The sequence below is a fragment of the Tribolium castaneum genome, chromosome 3 (assembly GCF_031307605.1).
Source record: "Tribolium castaneum strain GA2 chromosome 3, icTriCast1.1, whole genome shotgun sequence".
Lineage (NCBI taxonomy): Eukaryota > Metazoa > Arthropoda > Insecta > Coleoptera > Tenebrionidae > Tribolium > Tribolium castaneum.
The window spans coordinates 8,085,436-8,108,710 of record NC_087396.1 but is presented as its reverse complement, the minus strand read 5'-3'; the positions used below and the strand labels follow the sequence as shown (position 1 = coordinate 8,108,710).

Sequence of the window (23,275 nt, the reverse complement as noted above, 5' to 3'; positions counted from 1 at the left end):
ACTGAAATTGATCCTGATATAAAATTGTATTTGTAACTTCGACGGATGTTTTAATTGTGATTTTAATTTGTTATGAATTGTACTTTTTTCACCTGGTGAGACAAACGTGGCATGAAACGCCACCTGTCGGGGTGCATTTTTTTCACCTACTTATTGTGTCTATTTATACGATTGACTTATACAAGAAAATATGAATTTTTAAGCACCAATAAATTAATATCATTAATTTTATTTACATGTACCATAAATGACTATTGCAAAATTAAAGTTTGACCTACCATTATTACATTTGTTGAAAAAAAACGTTACACGACAAAAATCTTCTCACCTTGATCTTGTCAAAAATAAGTTTATCTTATAATGAAAACAAGAAGACAAATTCAACAACTGCCTGAACGTAAGCAACTTATCTTATTAAAGTACTTAAGCAATATAAATACAAATTGGATTTAGAATAATCTTAACAGTAATTAGTTTTATGTATACAATCTTTGTTTCTAATTTTAATTTTATAAAGTATTTTTTTATAAAATGTAATGACTGAATCAGTTTTATGTATATAATCTAATTCACAGAAATCGCGGTTCATATTAAACTTTTGTACTACATAATTGTTGCGAAATATTCCTTAATCCTTGGCAATGAAACAAAACAAATATTTGTACACAAGTAAGACAAAAGGTAAAAACGCGAAACAACTATTTACATATTTGTGAACATTTCTAACATCCAAAATGAGAGTTGTAGCAGTCTGTTTGGTAATGTCAATGTTATAAAATTTACAAATAAACCCAGTAACTTAATATTTTAGTTCACCATTTTATTCTTTGATGGTGTTTTAAGCCAGATTGGATGCAAGTCCTCAGGGATAAGATGTTCAGACCCTTACACGTTTCAGTTTTGCGCCAATTTTACAAATAAGATTCTAACATACGGTACTGCTACAAAATGCCCATCTAGTACCATTTGCGATAACGAGGGATTTTTCCCGTAAGTACCACCATGGTATCGCATTCAGTAATTCAATAATCCTTGCAGGTGCAAAGTTGGTACCATTCCCACGACCACCCCTCAACCAAGTAAGTACCATATTGTACCAAACAATACCAAACTGTAAACTTCCAGCGACAGTGCCTGCCTGTAACGGACCTGCAAAATTTCTTACGTCTGTGTGTAATCAGTACCTTGAATGTGTATTTAGTTTTCTATTTTGGACACCTATTACCAACACGTGTCCCGCGGGGCAGAACTTTGATCCAGTTCTTAAAGAGTGCAGTGAGAAGTATAGTTGTGGGCCAGATGCCATTACAGCGGAACCACCAGGTGCGTGGTACTTTTTTCAGTTTTTACCAAGTAGATGAGCGCAAAGTTTCCGGATTCGCAAATGCGCGCAAATTTTCCGGATTCGCAAATGCGCGCAACATAATGGTTCTGTTTCTTATAAAAAAATAGCCCGTTTCCATTAGATAGCTGTGGCGGAAGAAATCAAAATACAAATAGTATATTATGATTCGAGTTTTATAAGACCTATTTTGTCGCACGCACAAATTTAGGAGGTGGAGTAAGTGCAACAAAACGCCTTAGAAACGAGATATCATAGCATATTTTTTCTACTTTTACAATACATTCTGACATACTAATCTCAAAATGACATTTATAGTGCGTCAAGTTTTGATTTTCTTGTGTGTGAATCGTAGATTTTGTTAATTTTATACAGACACACGTACTCAAGTGATAGGCCTACTTGATAGAAGAACTTTTTGATCGCTTTGTATATCGTATAGACTCGCCGTAAAGCGAGTTTGTTTGAAGCCAACATGTAAAGGCGAGAGGAGTGAGGGGCAAGAAGAAGCTTACTCCTTGTTCATTGGCAGCTCGTAGTCAAGGGGCAAAAATGCCATAGTTTAAATACTTCTAATTCTGTTTGTTTCCATATTTAGGTTAACACAAGTAGTTTCTTAATTACGGATGACATTACCGATGAGTAAGCCCTTGTGGATACTTTCTGTTGTATATTTCGACGCAAGAAACAAATTTTACCCATTCACAAGTAAATTTAAGCCCAAAATTCTCAATTTTTCCCTTTAATCACAAGCGTGAAGCACGAAGTTTGACGAATATTAACGAAACACTTGGGTCACATTCGCGTACCAAGCAAGGGGTGTTCACTCTTCAAAAAAAGCCTGGAGTAGGGATGTTAGTTAATGGTAACATCACCGAAGCGCTGATAAGCAATCAAGAAAGATAAAATATATTACTGTCTTAATCATTTAAAAAAAATTGTTGTTTGCCCATGTGACTCCAACGGTTCACACTTGAGTACTGTCAAAATGGTGTGTCTCTGGTTGTGATGGGACACAGAATCAATGGACAATGAAACTATTAAATTTGTTACAACCCTTCGATACTTCATTGTATCTGCAGGCGCAGAATTTGGGTCTGTTGAACACATGCGTCACGCACTTGGATGAACAAAAGCACATTTTTACAACCGACACACCAAACTTCGAGTTTTACAAGATCCTTTTCAAACTGAGGCTGATCACCTCAGGTTGAAATACGACATGTAAAACTCAAAGTTTCGTGTGTCGGGTGTAAAACAATGTTTTTGTTCATCAAATATATTTGATATTAGAATTGTCTAATACCGGATGGGTTTGAATTTCCCTCCAAGCGATACAACCAGCGCTTACGTGACATTACCAGTAACTAGAATGTACAATTTGTGGTGGGGACGGCAGAGTCGCCAATCTACAGCCACTATAAATATCTATAATCTATGGTACCAAGCCTCATATCCCCTTGCTCCACCTCCACATGTTGGCTTCAAAACAAATTTTAATTTGTTCAGTATATACGATATATGGTCGAAGGCAAACACAACATAAACAACATAAGAAATACAAAAATTAACTTAGATCAGGTTATACAAATCATGAAAATCAGTGCCCAGACCTTGTTTAATCATTCAATCGTTGAGGAAGTTCGAAATTCGTCGAAATACTCTAAATATTCGTAAGCGTTTACAGTGAATGCGCATGCGCGCTTTGAAATAAGAGTAACTAGGCCTGCTACGTCACGCGATCAAAAATTGCTTTTTTTGGCCTTAATACTGAAAATCTAATAAAATAGACAAATAAGAGTAACCTAATTTTTTATGAATTTTCCACTTTTGAGAAAAAACTTGAGAAAAAAGATGTAGATGATAAAATACAGGAATGCTATTTGAAAAAAATAAGTTATGGTCCTTCAACATTTACCAAAATGAATGTGTCACAGCATGCTGCAATGCAAATGGGCAGTCTTGTTGCCGAGAGATACCCCCAACAGTTGTTTACAGACAGACAAAATCCCAACTCAATATCTCGAAAACCAAGCGCACTGTGATGTTTTAATAATATGCCTGCGGACGCACTAAATTGTAGAAAATATTAAATAACTTCTAAACGGTTGAAACATATTGCAAAAACTGAACTGATTTATAAAACCTAAAAAATGCAAATTAAAAAATGTACAAATATGTAGGGAGTGCCATAAAAAAAAATATGTTAAAGGCTGCAGTGTAAAAATGGAACAGCTCTGTATAGAGCAAAATAATCTTAGAGCGTACACTTTGACTTCCCATTTGCAGTGCCATTTGATTTATTTCGATATCTTTGACAGCGTATATAAAACTATAAACACAAAGTTTTAATTGCCCAAATTTAATAACCAAATATTTCACTTTAAAAATTAATTTCAGCAAGAATGCTTATTATTTATGAGCATTGTCGTTACCATAGTAAACCATATCAGAACCATGGCAACTCCACCACAAATCACTTGTTGAAGTTTATACGGAGATTTCAAAATTCGCCATAAATATTATTAAGTAGTAAGTTGCGAGTTTATAATAAGGTTCAAATTACTCCTCGGTACATTCATAAATAAAATATTTAACAAAAAAATTCAAATTTTTTATTTAAACAGAAACAACCAAATTTATAATTCCTAAAAAAACAATTTTTAGCAAATATTTCGAACTGTCCACCTCATTCCCAGGCTGTGATTATTACATCGGATGTTTTAAGGCCTTACGGCGGTCCTGTTGGATTCTCTGATGAGAAAAAGAATTCTCGTTTTATAATACATTACTGAGACCATTTTTAATATTTTTTACCAGTTTTACTCATGACTCATAAGTCATGAGAGCGTCGAACTAATTGTAATTTTGTTTCTACTTTTAAAAAGCAGGTTTTAGATTTTCTAAATTATTCTTCTGCTTTCTTCAATATTTCGAAAACATTCACTGGTACAAATGTAGTTTTGTTTAAAAACGCTTTCAATTTTATGAATTTAACTAAGCTACAAATTTGGCGATTATCTTTTTGTGTTTTTATGTCGTCAATGCATGTAGAACAATTAATTTCGTAAATTTTGATAACATGATATATACAGAGTAGTTTTTTAAAAACGAGCTACCCTGAATATATTCGAAAATCAGCAAAAATTTAAAAAATTCCAAGACCGATCAATTTTTATTTGAAGGGAGACACCTTTTAAAGTATTTTTCAAAGTTGTAGCATCCCAACTTTGTAATACAAACAACCCCTTCAAAATTTTAAACGGCATTACTCCCTTTGTGACATCTCAAATAAAAGGTATTTTGACCAGGAATTTGACAATTTTTTTGAGTTTTGACTATTTTTATTCACTTTACGCAGAACAAGATTTAGCAGAATAACAGAACAAATTATTGAAAAAGTCACCTATGAATTTTAAACGTTATATGTCGCTAAATCCAAGGAAACTTCGTTTATATGCTCCTCGTGTACCTCAGGATACTTGTTTAAAAAATTACCAAATTGATGATATTCTGCGTCAGATATCTGATAATTAACTTTTCTGTTCGATCGATTATACTGTGAAATCACTACCACTATTATACCAAACCGTGATAGATCTATCCTTTTTCAATGAGTTGGTTTTTTAGGAGTTGGACATGGGTTTTGTTTTTTACATACTTCTTTTACAGTAGCGATTTTTGGGGGATGCATGTTGTTGAAATTGGTCGAAAAATGATGTGGTCAGGTGCGGCAGCTGATTTAATTATTGACAGCTGTGAAAGTTCATCTTATTTTTGGTCGTTTTCGGAGGTCGAGATGAGATGGAAAATGGCTGACAAAATTGCATTTTCATGGATCTAAAAAATTTTTGGTTATATGGTTAAAAATTATCTAGTTTGTTGGTCGTAAAATGCATTCAACAGTGATTTTTGCTCTTTCTTTACTTCTACGTGTTGCAACTACGTGAACAATCATCTATATTTACTGTTTATCATGTAAGTAGAGTACAGTTTGAATTTATACTTAATTGAAAGCTGAAAAAGCTTTCCTAAATGTATTTTAGTTTTGACCACAAAAAAATGAATTTGTCAAAACCAAAGTAAATTATTCTAAGAATAAATGTTTTCTCACTTTCTACCTGTCGACCCGTTAATCCTACAATGTTAAGCTGGGTTCGGAAAATTTGTCCACAGCTGAGAAAACAATAAAGAAAACAGTGAACAAGACGTTTTTTAAAATAGCAGTACTTTGGTTCCTGAAAACTGTAATTTGTTAACAATTTGACAAACTCATGTTCTTTGGAGGAAAAAGTTAACACAAAAACACTGACTACGTTAGAAGCTTTGCCGTAAGATCGCACTTCATCATTCCTATTACTTCTACAGCAGCTTCGGTCTTAACATAAGTAGTTCTATGTTAATTCTGGTCATCGAATATTTCCTTGCAGAAGTCGTTGCTAAAAATTCTTTGGGAATTTTTCAACAAGAAATCAACAAAATACTAAACAATTTTTATTGTGCATTAGTGATGCTGTGCACTCCAAAGAGGCTGGATAGAAGCACTAGTTTATTTATCCTAAATATTTAAAATTTTAAGTTGTATTAAAATCTACTATGAGTTTGTTTAAATAAACTTTAGGCAAAAGTTATATAAGGGCAATATAAAGGTTAGATCACTAAGTATATACGAAATATAACCACGCGTAGATAAAGGTTAGATAAAGACACATATCCGCAATATAACCGAGATATAAGAGGAGTTATATAACCGCAACATAACCTCGCGTGGATGACGGTTAGATAAAGTGGTTAACTAACAGTTAGCTTATAAAAGCGTCACATTTGGGAATTGGCGGTTATATTGGAAGGTTTCATCTCGGTTATATAAGTGTGCTACTAGGGGATTGAGTTGTTAATTTTTTTGATTGTCATTTCGATTGTGTTGGTTTTTAAGTTGTATGAAAAAATACGGACAAAATGATACAAAATCACTGTTGAGAGCCCTCTACTCATTCAAAAGGGCCAAAGGAGCATTTCTATAAAATTTGTGAAAGGGGGTGAGCGATTTTTTTCATTTTTCAAATGATTCAATTGTGGCAGGGAGAGCGCCTCTACAGGGTTATTCATATTTGTGAGACAAAAAATGAATCTCAAAAAGGACCTATAAAATGATGCTAATTGAGATTATAAGTCGTGTCCTATCGAAACTGATAAGAATTTTACAGCCCTGGAAAGTAGGGGTATAGAAAGACATTTTTGCACCATAACTTTGGAATCATTTGACCAAACATTACGAAACTTGGTAGACTTACTAAAGAGAACATTCCTTTTAATCTGGTAATTATGAAAACCGGATACATCCACCCAGTTTCCGGTTGCAGCATTTCCGGATCACATTTTTTGTGTTTTTTTATGTTTTTGCCCTCTTAACACTACTTTTTTATTACTTAAATCGATAAAGTAATCAATTTCGAATAAAAAAGTTATAACCTTCTACACCGTTAAAATGGACCGTTTAATAGTTATTTTAATTTCAATATAGGCTTGCACCTGACCAAAATCAAAAAGTATGAATTTTGAGCAGATAATATCTGTAGCAACGAAAGTGCATCTGCACTCAAAGCGCTGTCAAGTACTGTCACACACTTGTCAACTTTAACTTTGGATAATTTGAGTGTTATACTCAAAAGTAAAAGTTTTTGGAAATTGCAGATTCTGAAAGTAGACACAAAATGATGTCTAGTACAATCGGTCCGAGTTATTTTAAATCGGTACTTTTTTAGTAATAATAGAAAATTTGCCCTGTGACGTAAGCAATGTCTCGACTAATGATTCGTCAGTTTTTCGCTGTATACAATTAACGCTACGACCTACGTTTAGGCTGATAAACGTCAAATACAAACGTCAAAACCGTGCGTTGTCGATTGTGACTGTGTTGTGTGCTAATATTTTGCAGGAGTTTGTGTTTTGGTAAAATGACGGCTCCTGAGGCACATCTGAAGTCGTATGTAAAACAACAGAGGCAGAAATAAAGAAAAGACGTATGCCTTTTAAGCTATTCGCTGTGATGGCTGGCGACGCTACACAACAAGCCAATGTGCTCTGTAAGAAATGTGGCTCAAAAGTGGTGAATTTTGTAAAGTGCAAGCTTTTTCAACACCAGTTTCATCCGAGTTGTGCTAAGATTTTGAATGCAACTTTCCACGACAACAAATCTATCACGTGTTGTGACGAGATAATTTGGGAAAATGTAAGTCCGCAACTTTTCTCGTATATTATTAAAGAAAAGGACGCCTTAATCGAAGAATTAAGAGATAAAATTGCATTATTGCAAATTTGCATTCAAGAAAAAAATAAATCGTTATCTCCAAAGAAACATTCTCCGATAATCGCCGGGCAGTCGCCGCCAGCGCATACAGTCGTTGATAACAAATCGGCAGGTAGAAATAAAAACGAAATCAAAAATAAAGATAAACTAAACAAAGTCGTATTCGAAAAGGACCAGCTACAAGCCCAAAGTAATACGACTGCTACAAAAATATTTGAGAACAATAAGAAAAGCATGCCTCGACGTGAAACTCCGAAAAATGAAGACCCTATCATTGAAGAAACAAAAAATGCTTGGAAAACTATAACTCACAAGAAATTAGACAGAAAGCAACAAAGGAATGCTGTTATAGGGACACACGCTTGTGACAAAATAAAAACAGCACCCAAAAAGGCTTTTCTCTATGTTTCAAGACTCGATCCAGAAACCAAAAGTGAAGACTGAAGCTTACTTCAGAATACTTTTCCAGAAGTAACATGTATGAAGTTGGACTCCAAATATCCAGAGTACTACTCATCCTACAAGGTGACAATTAACCTAAACAATCTAGAACATGCAATGAAATCAGAAATTTGGTCTGAAGGATCATATGTAACGCGGTATTTTCATCCACGTCGGTCGAAGACCAGCAGTCAATAACACCCGACTCTTTGCAGCAATGCAAAGGGTCGCTTAAAATATTGCATTTAAATATTCAGTGCTTGTCAAATAAATTAAATGAAATTCTTTTATTCTTGGAAAACCATAGAGATTATGATGTTTTAGGTTTTAGCGAACATTGGTTAAGTAAATATGAAATACAGTCAATCAACTTGCTTAATTTCAAATTAGCGACTTGTTTCTGCAGGCGCATATTACGTCATGGAGGAACTGTTCTTTTCGTAAGGGATGGTATAAAATTCAAACATTTGGATCTTTCTTGCTTCTCCCAAGAGTGTGATGCAGAGTTTAGTGGGATCTATCTAAATGAGGTAAAAACTGGTGTTATATGTTTGTATAGGTCTGGTCTGGGCAATGTAGATATATTTCTAGAGCAACTTGGTCTGTTGCTAGATCATATTCAAAATAAAACTTCAGATATTGTTTTGATGGGTGATTTTAACATAGACTTCAAAATGCATAAATCGAATAATAAACTAAAAGAGTTGCTAACTCTAATAATGTCTCATGGTTTAAAAGTTACTATAGATACCATGACAAGAATTAGCTCTTCATCCGAGAGCTGCATTGATAATATTTTAACAAATATAAATGATGAGTTATATGAGTCAGAGGTATTTAATCCTTGCTTATCTGATCACTATGCTCAACACATTACATTATTTAACAAAAATACCATAAAACCAAGGTCTACCACTGTGACAATCCGTAATAAAAGTAACCGCAATATGAGGCTTTTTATTGAAGCGCTAGAAACCGTAAATTTAAATTCTCAATTGAAAGATGTTGAAGAACCAACTAACTTTATAATTAACACATACTCTTAGTTGATTGAGAAATTCTTTCCCTATAAAGAGATAGCATGTAAAGATTCCTATGTTCCGCTAAAATGATTTTCTGATGAGTTGCGTAACCTCAGAAATAACGTCTCAATACTAAAAACTGTACGTCTCGTGTCTAAAGATCCCATTGATATTAAAGCTTATAAAAGTTTGCATTCACAATATAAAAAAAATATTGCAACGACCAAAAAAAATGCTTATAATCAGTTTCTAAAAAATTCAGTTAATAAATCCAGGGATGTATGGAAGCTAATAAATTTTGAAAGAAATTGTAACCCACACAAAATCAATAACGAGATTTCCAGTGATGAGTTTAATAACTTTTTTTGTTCTACAGCAGAAAAAATTGTAAACTCAATACAACCAAATTCATTTCCAAATACTAGTCAATCCTTCAATCGTACTATAAATACACAATCATTTTTTTTAGAACCGGTGTCACAAAAGGAAGTCAGCAATGTTATTAATAAACTAAATAATTCGAAATGCTGTGATATATATGACCTAGATTCCTCAATACTTAAATCTTCCGAGTTTATAGTAACTCCCTTTTTAACGGAGCTTATAAACAAATGTTTTGTTTCAGGAGTTTTTCCCAATAAACTAAAATGTAGCAAAATCATTCCAATTTTTAAAAAAGGTAATAAAATGAAAGTTGAAAACTGCAATCATTCCCATTTTAGGCAAAATTATTGAAATCTTAGTGAAAGAAAGATTAATTCGATTTTTTGAAAAATATAATCTACTAAGTAACAGTCAATTCGGTTTCAGAAAAGGCCGTTGCACAATCACTGCTCTTCGAGATATGGTGGAACACGTAGTTGAATGTTTGGATGGGGGACATGCAATAGGTGCAGTTTTGTGCGACCTTAGTAGGGCTTTTGACTGCGTGTCTCACTCTATTCTTTTACAAAAGCTAGAGCATTACGGTATAAGGGGTACGCCATTAAAATTCTTTGAATCTTATCTTCAGAATCGAAAACAAATGGTACTCTCAAACAACAAATACTCCAATATAGGGAAAATTGAACATGGCGTACCCCAAGGATCCGTACTTGGACCGCTATTGTTTATCATTTATATAAATGATTTGTCTGATCACTTATCACCTATTAAAAATATTTCGTATGCTGATGACGCAACGCTACTCTTTGCTTCAAAAAATCGTAATGAAATCAATCTTCAATTTGAAGATGGATTGCGTAAAGCAGAATAGTGGTTCAACAATAATTGTCTTAAATTGAACAAAGATAAAACTCAAAAAATTATCTTTTCGTTTAACAACAATCATATAAGGGGTGTCCAAGTGAAACTTTTAGGTTTAATAGTTGATGATGGTTTAAAATGAAATTATCATATTGACTATTTGTGCAGAAAGATCTCGAGCCAACTGTTTGTACTTCGACAACTTGAAAGATACTCAACTTTAACAATCTAGTTACCACCTATTTTTCACTAATACACAGTGTTCTCAGTTACGGAATCCTTCTTTGGGGAAATTCATGTCACTCAATAAGAGTATTTAAACTTCAGAAAAAAGCAGTGAGAATTTTAGCTGGGACAACACAACGCGAAAGCTGTAGACCTTGGTTTCACAAATTTCAAATAATGTCGGTACTCTCAATGTTTATTTATTCTACTTTAATTGAAACCCATCATTCAAATAATTTTCAAACTCATGGTGAACTGCATGGTTACAATACAAGAGGAGCTCATCTCTTGGTTACGATGAAACACAACCATGTTAGAACAGATAAAAATTGTTTAAATCTAAATATATTTAATAAACTCAAACGCGAGACCAAACTCTTGCAACACAAACAATTTAAGCAAACAGTCAAAAACTACCTTAAAGATAATGTATTTTATTCCTTCACTGAATTTCTTACGTCAAATATTACTATATAACTAAGTATTCATTGAAACCAGTAGATATATTTGTTAAAATTTAAATTGTAGGTCGCTGTTTTTAACATTTAAATATTGTCTGTATTGTCTTATTATTTACAACTTTGTATGTTGAGCTGTTGACTTGTGTACGTATGTTTTTTGTTATACTGACGTGTCTGTAAGTTCTTTTGTAACTTTTTTGACGAATAAATTATTATTATTATTATTATTATTATTATCTTTGTTGGCAAGTTTTCTATCTCTAGTTCTCTGAGTGGCTGATTCAAAAAGAAACATTGCTGACGTCAAGCCAGGAATTTTCACCTTTTTAATTATTTTTCTCTAAAACGGTTGAGCTTTGGTTAAAATAAAAAAATATGGGTCAACTATTTTGTTGTTGGCTATCTATTTAAAAATTTTCATTTTTTAGTATAACACTCCATTGTGTTGGTTTTTAAATTGTGCGAAGGAAGGTGGAAATTCGGTTGTAATCGGTCGTGGCTGTAGTAAGATCGTACAAATGGAGTGTGGGAAAGTTATTTATTGTATTTTTTTAGCGGCCGCTGCGCCCAAGCAATTTTTGTGACCTCCAAAAAACGGCTAGGTCAGCGTACGGGGATTTAATATGCAGTGGCTTAGGGTCAAATTTCCGTACAAGTTAATCACATTTACACACAGTAAAATGGTTTTAAAAAGACTCAAAGGTAGTAGTGATCAGTAGAGTGTTGCTTGAGACTCGACAGCCCCTTTTAGCTCTCCTGTGAGTGAAAAAATCTTGAAATTAAAAATTCATCTGTCAAATTTGACGATACAAATCCACTGTGGAGAACCCCCAACCCATTCAAAAGATGAAAGGAGCATCATTTCTATGAAATTTGTGCAAAGGAATTACGCTTTTTTTAATTTTTCAAGTACTCCAATTGTGGTTGGAAGAGAGAGCGCCTCTATAAACAGTTAGGTGCATTGTTGCTTAGCAACGATACATAAATGGTGCAGCAGGCGCCACACTTGCACACCATCGAGGACGTAGCCGAGGTGGTGAACGAACGGAAAGTAGGCCGGCAGGCCCACTTGAAGAAAGCTTGTTTACTATACTAAATCACGACATATCCAAGCTTTTTCAATGACTTAGTTTTTGAGGGGTTGGACATGCCATTGAGTTGGATATTATAACATTTAAAAAAAGTCCTAATGATGGATTTTATTTGCATAAATTAAATCGGAAATAATGATCGAACTGCATGGGCACTATATCATTGCGATTGGGGCCTATTAAAGTTGTGGAAGTTGATTTAATTTTTGACAGTTCAAGTTATTTTTGGTGGTTTTCGGTGGTCGAAATGAGATGGAATTGCATTGGTATTGGTTTACAAAACTGCATTTTCATGGCAACGATTGAGTTGTTGATTTTTGTATTGTCATTTCGGTTGTGTTTATCGCTAAATTGTGTAAAAAAGGAGAAAATTGGGTTGTAATCGGTCGTGGGTGTGTTAAAATCGTATAGCGCCAATTTTACATTTTCATGGCACTCACTTTATTCGTGTCATCTCGTTGCTTAGCAACACTGTGGAATACCTCGCCTGTGGTTAGGTTTTGCGCTCTTGGCGCAAATGTGGCGCCTGTGGCGCCATTTTTCACATTGTCATAGCACTCACATCGTTCGTGTCATTTCGTTGCTTAGCAACACTGTGGAACACTTCGCTTGTGATTAAGTGTTGCGCCTTCGGCGAAATTGTAACGCCTGTGGCGCCAGTTTTCATATTCCCATGGCACTCACTTCGTTTGTGTCATTTCGTTGCTTAGCAACACTCTGGAACATCTCCCTTGTGGTTAGGTGTTGCGCCAAATGTGGCGTCTGGGGCGCCATTTTTGTACCGTCGCTAAGCAAAAATGCACCTATTTTATAGATTTGTCTCGGACTGCCAATAGAGGCGCTCTCGCAGCCACAATTGAAGCACTTAAAAATGAAAAAAATCGCTCACCAACTTTGCACAAATTTCATAGAATGTGCTTCTTTGGTCCTTTTGAATGAGTTGGGGGCTCGTAACAGTGGTTTTGTATAGTTTTTGCCGTATTTTGTGGCACAATTTTACATAAAGATCAAATTTGACAGATGACTAATTTTGTGAATTTTTTACTCACAGGGGAGCTAAATAGGGCTGTCGAGTCTCAAATAACACTTTACTAATCACTACTTAACTCTCTGAGCTCTTCTGAACCCATTATAGTCGAGTAAATGTGATTGAATGGAACGGAACCTCGACCCTATGCCGCCGTATATCAAATTTCGGTACGCAGACCTAGCCGTTTTTTAGGGGTTACAAAAATTGCTTGGGGCGCAGCGGCCGCTAAAAAAATGCAATAAATACCTTTCCTGCACTCCACTTGTACGATTTAAACACACTCAGGACCGATTATTACACAATTTTCACCTTTTTTCACACAATTTAAAAACCAACACAATCGAAATGACAATCAAAAAAATCAACAACTCAATCGTTGCCAAGGAAGTGCAAATTTTTTAAACAAATGAGAGTGGGGCATTTTCCATCTCATCTCGACCTCCGAAAATCACCAAAAACCACACAATCTGTCAAAAATGTCAAACTTTAACAAACTGTCGTAACTTTAATAGCCCCTCAATCCCATTCTCATTATCCTCTTCACCAGTCCTCATCCTTTTCTGACCTATTCAACGTACATGCACCAACCAAAACCAAGCATCTTGAGAGGAGAAACGACATCAACACACCCACGTCCTACTCTCAAATTTAACTCGGTTGAAAAAGGATGCAGCTATCACGATTTAGTATAGTTAAATAAGCTCTTTTCAAGTGGGCCTACCGACCCACTTTCCGTTCGCTTACCACCTCGGCTACGTCCTCGGTGGTGTGAAAGTGTGGCGCTTGCGGTACTATTTCTGTACCGTTTCTAAGAAACAATGCACCTAAAATTGTCTCTGACTTCCTATAGAGGCCACAATTGAAGAACTTTAAAAATGAAAAAAAAACGCTTACCCCCTTTGCAAAAATTTCATAGTGAAATGCTCCTTTAGTTCTTTTGAATGAGTTGGAGGCTCTTAACTGTGGTTTTGTATTGTCACGGGGTGGGATCAAAAGTCATGTGGGTGGTTTTGTATAAAAAGGTTTTTTTTTACAATAAAATGATTAGATTAAATGAGAATGCGTACTTACATTTGTTGTGGGGCGGTCAAGTTCCTTAAGGGGTACATGTCACTCTGGGTATCGCAAATACCCACGACGTAACAAGACTAAACGGCACTAAGCAGCACTCAATAGGACTCCACACGACTCAACTGGACTCCCCAATATTCAGCGTTTTTATTATGTTTCAAGAAGCTGAGTCGACAGTATTGATGACGTTCTAGTTCCACTTATGAACGACATCGCAACCGAGACCTCTTTTCGAAACATAATTTTTGTTACGCAATATTAGGTAATAACAAACTGACCCTATTTTCGCGTATGTGGCATTTGCCCGGCCCTACGAGTTTGTCGCCCCGACAAACATTTTACAATTCTAACTTTCAAACTACCCGAACCAAATGTTACATTCTAACTTTCCGCACCAACACCTCACTTTCAGTATGACCACGTCGTTACTGTCTTTGGATTTTTACACTTGTCCAGTCTTTCTCGACATCACTGTCACAAGTTTCACCCAGAGAAAGGTTTCAGAGGCGCATAAATTTCCCCTTGTTGCTTGGTTTCGCCACCTTCGATAGCTTAGGATCCCCTTGACTTTGTCTTGAATCCATTTCCTCTTCTGCTTGGCCACCTGGTTCAGTTTTGTAAAATTCTCAAACATTACTTTAGCTTTTGTTCTGCCTGAAAACGAGAGATTTGTTGGACCTTTTCGTTCACACTTAGGTGAACAGCCTTATTGCCGATTTTGTCCCTCTCCCTTGGTTCCGCTCCCTGCATTCTGGAAGAACTTGTTTCCCAACTTGGCAAGAGCTTCTCATGTGGCCACTTTACAACCGATCGCCTTCGAAAAGCGCTCTCTCCACCCCTCATCTGGATCTAGCTCGTCTTCCAATTGGACGTTCTCTTCTCGTGGGCATTGGGCAAAAGAAAAACACAACACAAAATTAAATTAAATTCCCAAAAAACTTAAATATTACATAAATATTTTGAAATTTGAGCCACCGGCCTAGAGTGGTATGTGGCTGCTTACATATTTTTGTTGATAGCCATATTACCAATGAACTTGACTCAACTAAACAAGATCCCGACGCGATTTTTCAATTTCTTGTTTTTTACTCTAATATTTTCTCAAGATTTTAAAAATAACAAAATATATGGTAGCGCTCAGCTCCATTTGCGTGTGCGTCATCTGACATTTCTGTCACTACGTTTACATAGCAGGGGCATAGCGGTGACAAACTATCAAATATTTTTTGAGGTTACGAAGTGTTTAAATTATGAGTTGTTACAAAAAATACAGATGCACAAAACAAGAACTAATAAACGCAGAATCAAAAACCTAACGAAACGCAAATCACAAAACACAATAAACGAACAGAAAATACTTGCGATTAACGCCGATAACACTTTCGACAACCATGCGACGACGTCTATAATTTACTGTCAATGTCAGTTTGACAAATTCGTGACACTTGACGGTGTTGTCGAAGTGCACATGTAAATTAATGTTCAAGGATACCACCCTTAGATACCTCTTAGTTGTATAAATTTGCATGGTTTTTGATAATTTTTTTACAGCTTTGTGTTGGCAATGAAAAAATGAAATTGATGACGCACACGCAAATCGAGCTGACCGCCACTATACTTACGTGTTTTTTTTGTTTTCTTCTCCCTAACACATGGTTTTATCTCCTCTTTCTCTTTAACACCGAACATACGTTTACTTCTCTACTGAAAAATAATTAATTGACTTTAAATTTCACTACTTACATTTTCTCTCTTTGGAGCTACGAAAATTTTACGAACTATGCTTGTTGACGTATCACGAAATACCTCTTGCCCTTATCTCAGCACCTCCTGTGCTTCTTCATTGTGACTTCTCCGCCACGGACTCAAAACGGCCCCTTAGGCCCACACTTGTGGTCTTCTTTTCTAAAGTTTTCTCTTTGGACACCCCATGTGTCCTTTCTTTTTTCTCTCTTCAGTACCTCCTGTGCTCTTCGTGGTCCTTTTGCCCCGGCTTACTACTCGGCCACTTAGGCAAACCCCTTTCAAGTGTGTAAATAAGAATAAAATAGGCCATACGCCGCCGCATATCAAATCTCGGTACGCAAACCAAGCCGTTTTTGCGAGTCACACAAATTGATTGAGACGCAGCAGCCGCTAAAAAAGTGCAATAAATACCTTCCCCACACTCCAATTGTACGATTTTAGCACACTCACGACCGATTATAACCGAATTTACACCTGTTTTAAGTGCCTGTATTTAAGTGTTGCGTCTTTGGCACAACTGTTGCGTCTTTGGCACAACTGTGGCGCCTGTGGCGTCATTTTTTACATTCTCATGGCACTCACTTCGTTCGTGTCATTTCGTTGCTTAGCAACACTGTGGAACACCTTGCCTGTAGTTAAGTATTGTTTTTGCCTTCAGCGCAAATGTGGCACCTGCGGCGTCATTTTTTACAATCTCATGGCACTCAATTTGTTCGTGTCAATTCGTTGCTTAGCAACACTGTGGAACATCTTGCCTGTAGTTAAGTGTTGCGCCTTCGGCGTCATGTTTCACATTCTCATGGCACTCACTTCGTTAGTGTCATTTCGTTTCTTAGCAACACTGTGGAACAACTTGCCTGCGGTTAAATATTGCGCCTTTGGCACAAAAGTGTCACCTGCGGTACTAGGTTTAACATTCTCATGACACCCAATTTGTTCGTGTCATTTCGTTGTTTAGCAACACTGTGGAACACCTTGCCTATGGTTAATTGTTGCTCTTTCGGCAAATATGGTGCTTGCGGCGCCATTTTTCACATTTTTATGGCACTCACTTCGTTCGTGTCATTTCGTTGTTTAGCAACACTGTGGAACACCTTGTCTGTGGATAATTGCTGCGCTTTCGGCAAATGTGGTGCCTGCGGCGCTATTTTTTACATTCTTATGTCACTCACTTTGTTCGTGTCATTTCGTTTCGTAGCAACACTGTGAAACACTTTGCCTGCGGTTAAATGTTGCGCCTTCGGTGTAAAAGTGTCACCTGCGGCAATATTTTTAATATTCTCATGACACTCAATTTGTCCGTGTCATTTCGTTGCTTAGCAACACTGTGGAACATCTTGCCTGTAGTTAAGTGTTGCGCCTTCGGCGTCATGTTTCACATTCTCATGACACTCACTTCGTTCGTGTCATTTCGTTGCTTAGCAACACTGTGGAACACCTTGCCTGTGGTTAAGTGTTGCGCCTTTGGTGCAATTGTGGGGCCTGCAGCGCCATTTTTTCATTCTCATGGCACTCACTTCGTTCGTGTCATTTCGTTGCTTAGCAACACTGTGGAACACCTCGTTTGTGGTTAAGTGTTGCGCCTGCGGCGCCGTTCTTCACATTCTTCACTCACTTCGTTGCTCAGCAACAATGCACCTAAAATTGTCTCTGACTGATTGTAGAGGCGCTCACCCCATTTGCACAAATTTTATAGAAATCATGCTCTTTTAGTCCTTGTGAATAAGTTGGTATCTCTTTGGTTTTGTATCATTTTGGCCGTATTTTGTATCGTGACATTTCATAAACGTCAAAATTGACAGTTGGCAGTAATTTTCAACACTTTACTAGTCACTACGTTCCCCTTTGAGCTTTCTTGAACCGCTTTCAAGTGCATAAATAGGATTAAAATTCGCCCTAGGTCGCCGCATTTCATATCTTCGTACCGCTGACCTAGCCGTTACTCGGGAGTCATAAAAATTGCATGAGGCGCAGCGGCTGCTAAAAAAATGCACTCAACACCTTTCCCACACCCCACTTGTACGTTTTTAAAACACCAAATGATTACAACCAAATTTTCACCTTTTTTCACACAATTTAAAAACCAACACATTCGAAATGACAACCAAAAAAATCAAGAACACAATCGTTGCCATGGAAATACAATTTTTTTAAACCAATGAGAATCGGGCATTTTCTATCTCATCTCGACCTCCGAAAACGACCAAAAATCACTGTCACAACTGTTAAAAATTAAATGAACTGCCGCAACTTTAATAGATCTTAAATCACATTTTACTAGTACTCTTCACCAGACCCCAACCTTTTTTGATCAATTTCACGTACATGCACCCCTCAAAAATCGCTACTGTAAAAGAAGTATGCCAAAGCAAAAAACATGTACAACCACCCAAAAATTAACTCGATTGAAAAAGGATGGAGATGTCATGAATTAGTATAGTTTAATAATACGAGTTTTATAAAACGTTCTATTATGGTACGAATGGAGTTGGAGCACGACAAAGGAGTGCTCCAAAAGAATGAGTGCCACAATTAGGTCATAAAATGAGTGTAATATACTATTTTTTCTACTTTCTATATTTGTTGTTCGTTTTTGTTTAGCCCAGCCCAGCACTGCTAATACAACTCCTAAAAGTATACTAGTTACAAATGGTAACTATGGGACATTATTTCATTCAGATATGGTCTGTTTTTTTATAAACAATTGTCAGTGTCAAAATCGGATGTAAAAGTAGTTCATTTGGATTTATACATGTTGCAGCGTTTTTTAAATAAGAAAAATAAATTACCAATAAAAAAACGCATTCTTTTTCTGCAGTCTAAGTTTAATGCGCAGGCGTTAAGATGTACGCATGCGCACTTTCATAAAAACGTCAATATGACATTTTCTCTCAAAATTAGCTGTAATAAATTATCCATGCACTTCAAAAAGATAATAGCTAATGTAATTTATAAAAGGTGTTTAATAAATACTAATTGCTTTGGTCAGATCGCCTATGTGTGACAATTGGCACAAAAAACGTATGTCTTGCATATTTTTCGAGTTTCTATGTTATCCTCTGAATTACTCAAACTAAAATCAGTTCTTTTCAAAACTTGCCAATGTTTTCTCTGTGTTTTTTCCTTACGTACTTTTTTTGTTGGCGACTTTGTTTTCGCCCGGCTTGGGTCCGCTCTTCTTTTCTGGACTTTTCACGTGAACTCCACTATGGTTTTTACCTTGGCACAAAAACAATTTATGGTGGAAGCCTATTTAAGAAATTGGCTCCAAAGTTGGTTGGGTGAGGACTTATTCAAATCAAGCTACTCTCAAAGATTATTTGGAGAAATTCCCCGAAATACAAACATTATTTATCCTCTCAGATCTTGCGATCTAACTCTATGTACGTTTTTCTTGTGGCCACATCTAAATAAATTCTATCTTTATTACTCTGGTCAACAATTTAGATGATCTTCGCCGGCGAATAACAAATAAAATCGAAGAAATGAATAACAATCGTCAAATGGTCCAAAATGAGTTCAATTCTGTAAGAAAAAGGGTTTCAAAGTGCATTGAAGTAGGAGGTGGACAATATCAACATCTTTTATAATTAAATATATTCATTTATCTACCAGTGTGAGTTTATTTTATGTTTTAAAACAGGCACAAAAAGAGGTTAGGTGCAGGCCACTTACGGAAATGCGGCCAAAAATTCATACGTTCAACTGAGATACCGTTTGCAGAGTAAATTCTTGAACGTCTGCATGAATTGCAATGTGATTTTTATAAAAAAAACCTACTCCTAAATGCAAAAATAAGAGATTTAAACAGTTGACAGCAAGCCATATGAAGTTATACGTCAACCTACGTTCATGCTAGAAAGAGAATACCACAGCAAACCATAACTACAATAATAATAATTATTATTAAACACTTGTTACTTTCAGTGAGAGATCTAATCATTAATAAGTATTTCACAATTTTATTAATCATATTAAAAAATAATTTGGTAAAATGCGACGTTGGCGTTTTTATAATTTTGAAACAACTAATACAAAGCGATCAGAAAGTCCTTCTATCAAGTGAGCGTACCACTTGAGAACGTGTGTCCGGTGTCGTGTATTAGTTCAGCCTGCTGTCAAAATTTAAATTGAAATTACCTGAAACGTAAACTGGTAAATGCTGTGAATCCGTGGCACAAATAAGACCCTAACTTTACACGACCCGTAAATGGTGTCTAAGGGGCTAAACTGGATTCCAACAATAATAGAATTTCCTTAATTTTTTTGACATTTTTCCTTTGACATTAGGCTTGAGTTCCGTAAACAGACGTCCTTTAATTTCTAAGCTTATTTGATAGAAGGACTTTTTGATCGCTTTGTAGATACCAAGTAATTACGAATTACACCAACTTGTATACAATCTATTTCACAGCGATTTATGGTTTGTTTCAGTAATACCACCTAAATGTAACGGTGGTGGAAAATTGCCAGGACCAACTCCAAACCAGTACTACGAGTGTGAATTCATTTGGTTCCAGTTCCAACCAACACTAAAATCGTGTTTTGAAGGACAAATGTTTGATGTTAATGTTAGTTTATGCGTCCAGATGCCAGAAACAGAGTCTGTGTCGACTGGATAAAGCATAAAGTGAGTTAAGCTGAATTTCGCCAATTCTTTGTTCAAGTTATTTATTAATAAAGAATTATGATTAAAAATTGTACGTTTATTTTTATTTTTTTAATAAAGCGCGGTTTTTGTGCAGTTGTGCACTTGCCTTGACTTATATCGATTGGTTTTGTGTCACAAAATCATGTCTCTTCGTAGGATAACAACCTCGACTACGAATGTAACCAATTTGAACCGAAGAACGTGATCTCGTTGAAATCGATCGAATTTTTTATCGGCCCTGGGGAATGAATGTATCTGAAGACGAAATAGTCCACCTCGAAACTGTTGAATCTCCAACAAAATACTCTCTTAATTTCAAATTTGATGAATTAGTCCCAGCTGCTATTAAATACGACCCTTTAATGACTGTAATTGGTACGAATAAAAGTATTGCAATAATAATATTGTATTAATATGCGTTTTCAGACGCCTCAACAACAAACCTAAAATTTATAGAAATTAAAAAAAAAGGAAATATATATATAGTTATATATATAAATTTATATAGAAAATATAAAAAGGTTGATTAAAATTAGCTTAGAAAATCTAAATGCCTTGGAACATTCGCTATAATAATTCAATTGTGAACATTTTGTGACATTTCTTAAATTTGAGGTTATCGATTTTGAACAAATGAATCCAGAAAATCAGTTTTTAGTAACATTTGCACTAAATGCCGGTGTCAATTATTTGGTAAAGTTGAATGGTAAAAAAAACTTGATTCGAATCCCTGGAGTCCGTTATTTAATGTTTTTAGTGCTGCTGTTCAAAATGAAGTATATCAAAAACAAACGTTTAAAATAAAATTTTAACGAAATTTAGAACAACTTGATTATTATAGACCGGTAAAGTGATTTTACGACGACTTTGAGCAAGCGCTGTAGTCAGTTGTTGCCATAAGCGTCGCGTCTGGGAGTCTGGGCTTGTTCGTCTTTCCAAATTATAATCGTGGAGCAGTCCACCTCAAAACACTTTGGACGTTCCTCTGGAACGTTTTATGATTGAGAATTGCTTTCATTATGATAAAGACAGTTTTTGTAAAAAATGTGGAAAATTGGAGAACGTTGTGTTTACATCTTCGTAGCTTTCTTCCGGATAAAGTTAGAAACTTCATTTTTGTGCAAAGCACTCGTCAATGGCTGTAGATTCGAACGTACACCCACGAAGTTTAGTTTTCGCAAAATAAATCGGAGAAAAGTCCAGTTTACATATGCGAGATAAACTGCAGCTAAGAGTTCAAATCAAGTGTTGGTGAAAGAATCATTTCGATATCTATAACACTCACCAAGTTATTGCAATTTAAAGGTAGGTACTGCAATACGTGGTCGCATTGAAAAGCGCGGTTTGTTTTGTAGTGCATTACATTACGTAACCATAATTTTCACCAATGTCAAACGATGTAAGTGATAAATGTGCTTTGTGTTACCATTTGTAAACTACTTAGCGAAAATAAGTTGCGAAGTAAGAAAAAGCGGACGGCACGAAACCGCCAGTCTTACTTCCAGCGCATGGAATAATTGTGGCGTTGAAATAAATATCGAACGGTCTAAGTGCCATTTGCACCTAAAATGAGTTTATGTCCTCGAAAAAAGTTAAATGACGCAAGGGTTATGCACCAAAAAGCTCTTACGGCTATGATAAAGCTTCTAAGTGTCAAAGTGCCACTGTATGTTTAAACAAGTTCACTTTGAATAACTCGTTGTGTTGATTTTGGCACTTTCTCCGTTTCACCGCTTCAATTGTAAATGTGTAGTACGATAAAACTAAGGCTTGAATTCAATTCAATTCAAAATACGTTTATTACAAAAATTATTTACATGTCAAAAGGATTTTGATAAAATATATACAAGATATTTACAACTTAACCTACGGGTCCGGACTGTTTTAGGCTTTTGGCCTCTTCAGTCAAGGAAATGAATGAGTGTTGTGTGGGAGTGTGTGTGTCGTCGGGTGGTGAGTGAAAAAGTGAGAAGTTTGGGGCTCGTAGGAAGCTGTGGATGTCGATGTCGTCGTGGGTGTCTTGTCGGTGTCGTCAGTGGTGTCTCATTGTGAGGGGCGTCTCTTCAACGAGAAGTTGAAGAATGTCGGGCAGGTCGGGGTACAGCGCTGAGAGAAGCGCCGTGGGTGGATGGGGCAGTTTTCTTCTGGGGATCCGGAGGACTCGGTTGAGAAGAGTGTTGTCGCGTGTGAGAAGCTTGTGTGAAGTGTTGAGTGTGTTTTGGGCGATTGTGTCGTTGTTTTTGAGTGTGCGTTTGATGTAGTTTTGTTGCAGTTTGTGAAGACGGTCTGTGATGGGGGTGGTGTTTGTGTCCTGGTGGAGGGAATTGCTGGCGTGGAAGCGGTCGAGGCGGTGAATTCGGCGAAGAATTTGTCGTTCGCATGTGGCAATGCGATGTGTCTTGTTGTGTGGGAGAGATGCGTAGATGGGGGCTCGGTACTCGATGACGGGTCGGATAAAAGTGTTGTAGGTGTGGAGAAGAGTGCGGGAATGGCACCCTTGGAAGTTTCCCATGAGACGGCGGAGGAGGTTGGATCTGTTGCGGACTTTCTTGAGCGTGTTCTGGAGGTCGGTGTCGAGTGAGCATGTGTGTGTGTTGGTGATTCCTCGGTACCTTGTGGACGGCACAAGGTCGATGGGTG

General features: G+C 36.2%; 1 protein-coding gene across 5 annotated transcripts; it reads left to right on the top strand.

The window, feature by feature from the left end:
• The first annotated feature begins 382 nt into the window (after positions 1-382).
• Positions 383-21,037, top strand: LOC100141878 (uncharacterized). Of its 5 annotated transcripts, none has more exons than XR_010333591.1 (6): positions 383-397; positions 576-758; positions 812-990; positions 1,039-1,079; positions 1,126-1,323; positions 20,419-20,685. XR_010333591.1 is itself a non-coding variant. In XM_008198720.3 (6 exons), the coding sequence occupies exons 1-5, from the start codon at positions 735-737 to the stop codon at positions 20,604-20,606; spliced, it is 630 nt and encodes a 209-aa protein (XP_008196942.1). In that variant the 5' UTR covers positions 599-734; the 3' UTR covers positions 20,607-20,614; positions 20,792-21,037. The 5 variants fall into 5 exon arrangements, 3 of the variants coding, with proteins under 3 accessions (XP_064211935.1, XP_008196942.1, XP_001807903.1); XR_010333590.1 differs by lacking the exon at positions 383-397 and adding an exon at positions 5,015-8,623 and having other exon boundaries at positions 598-758; XM_008198720.3 differs by lacking the exon at positions 383-397 and adding an exon at positions 20,792-21,037 and having other exon boundaries at positions 599-758; positions 20,419-20,614.
• The last annotated feature ends 2,238 nt before the right edge of the window (positions 21,038-23,275 follow it).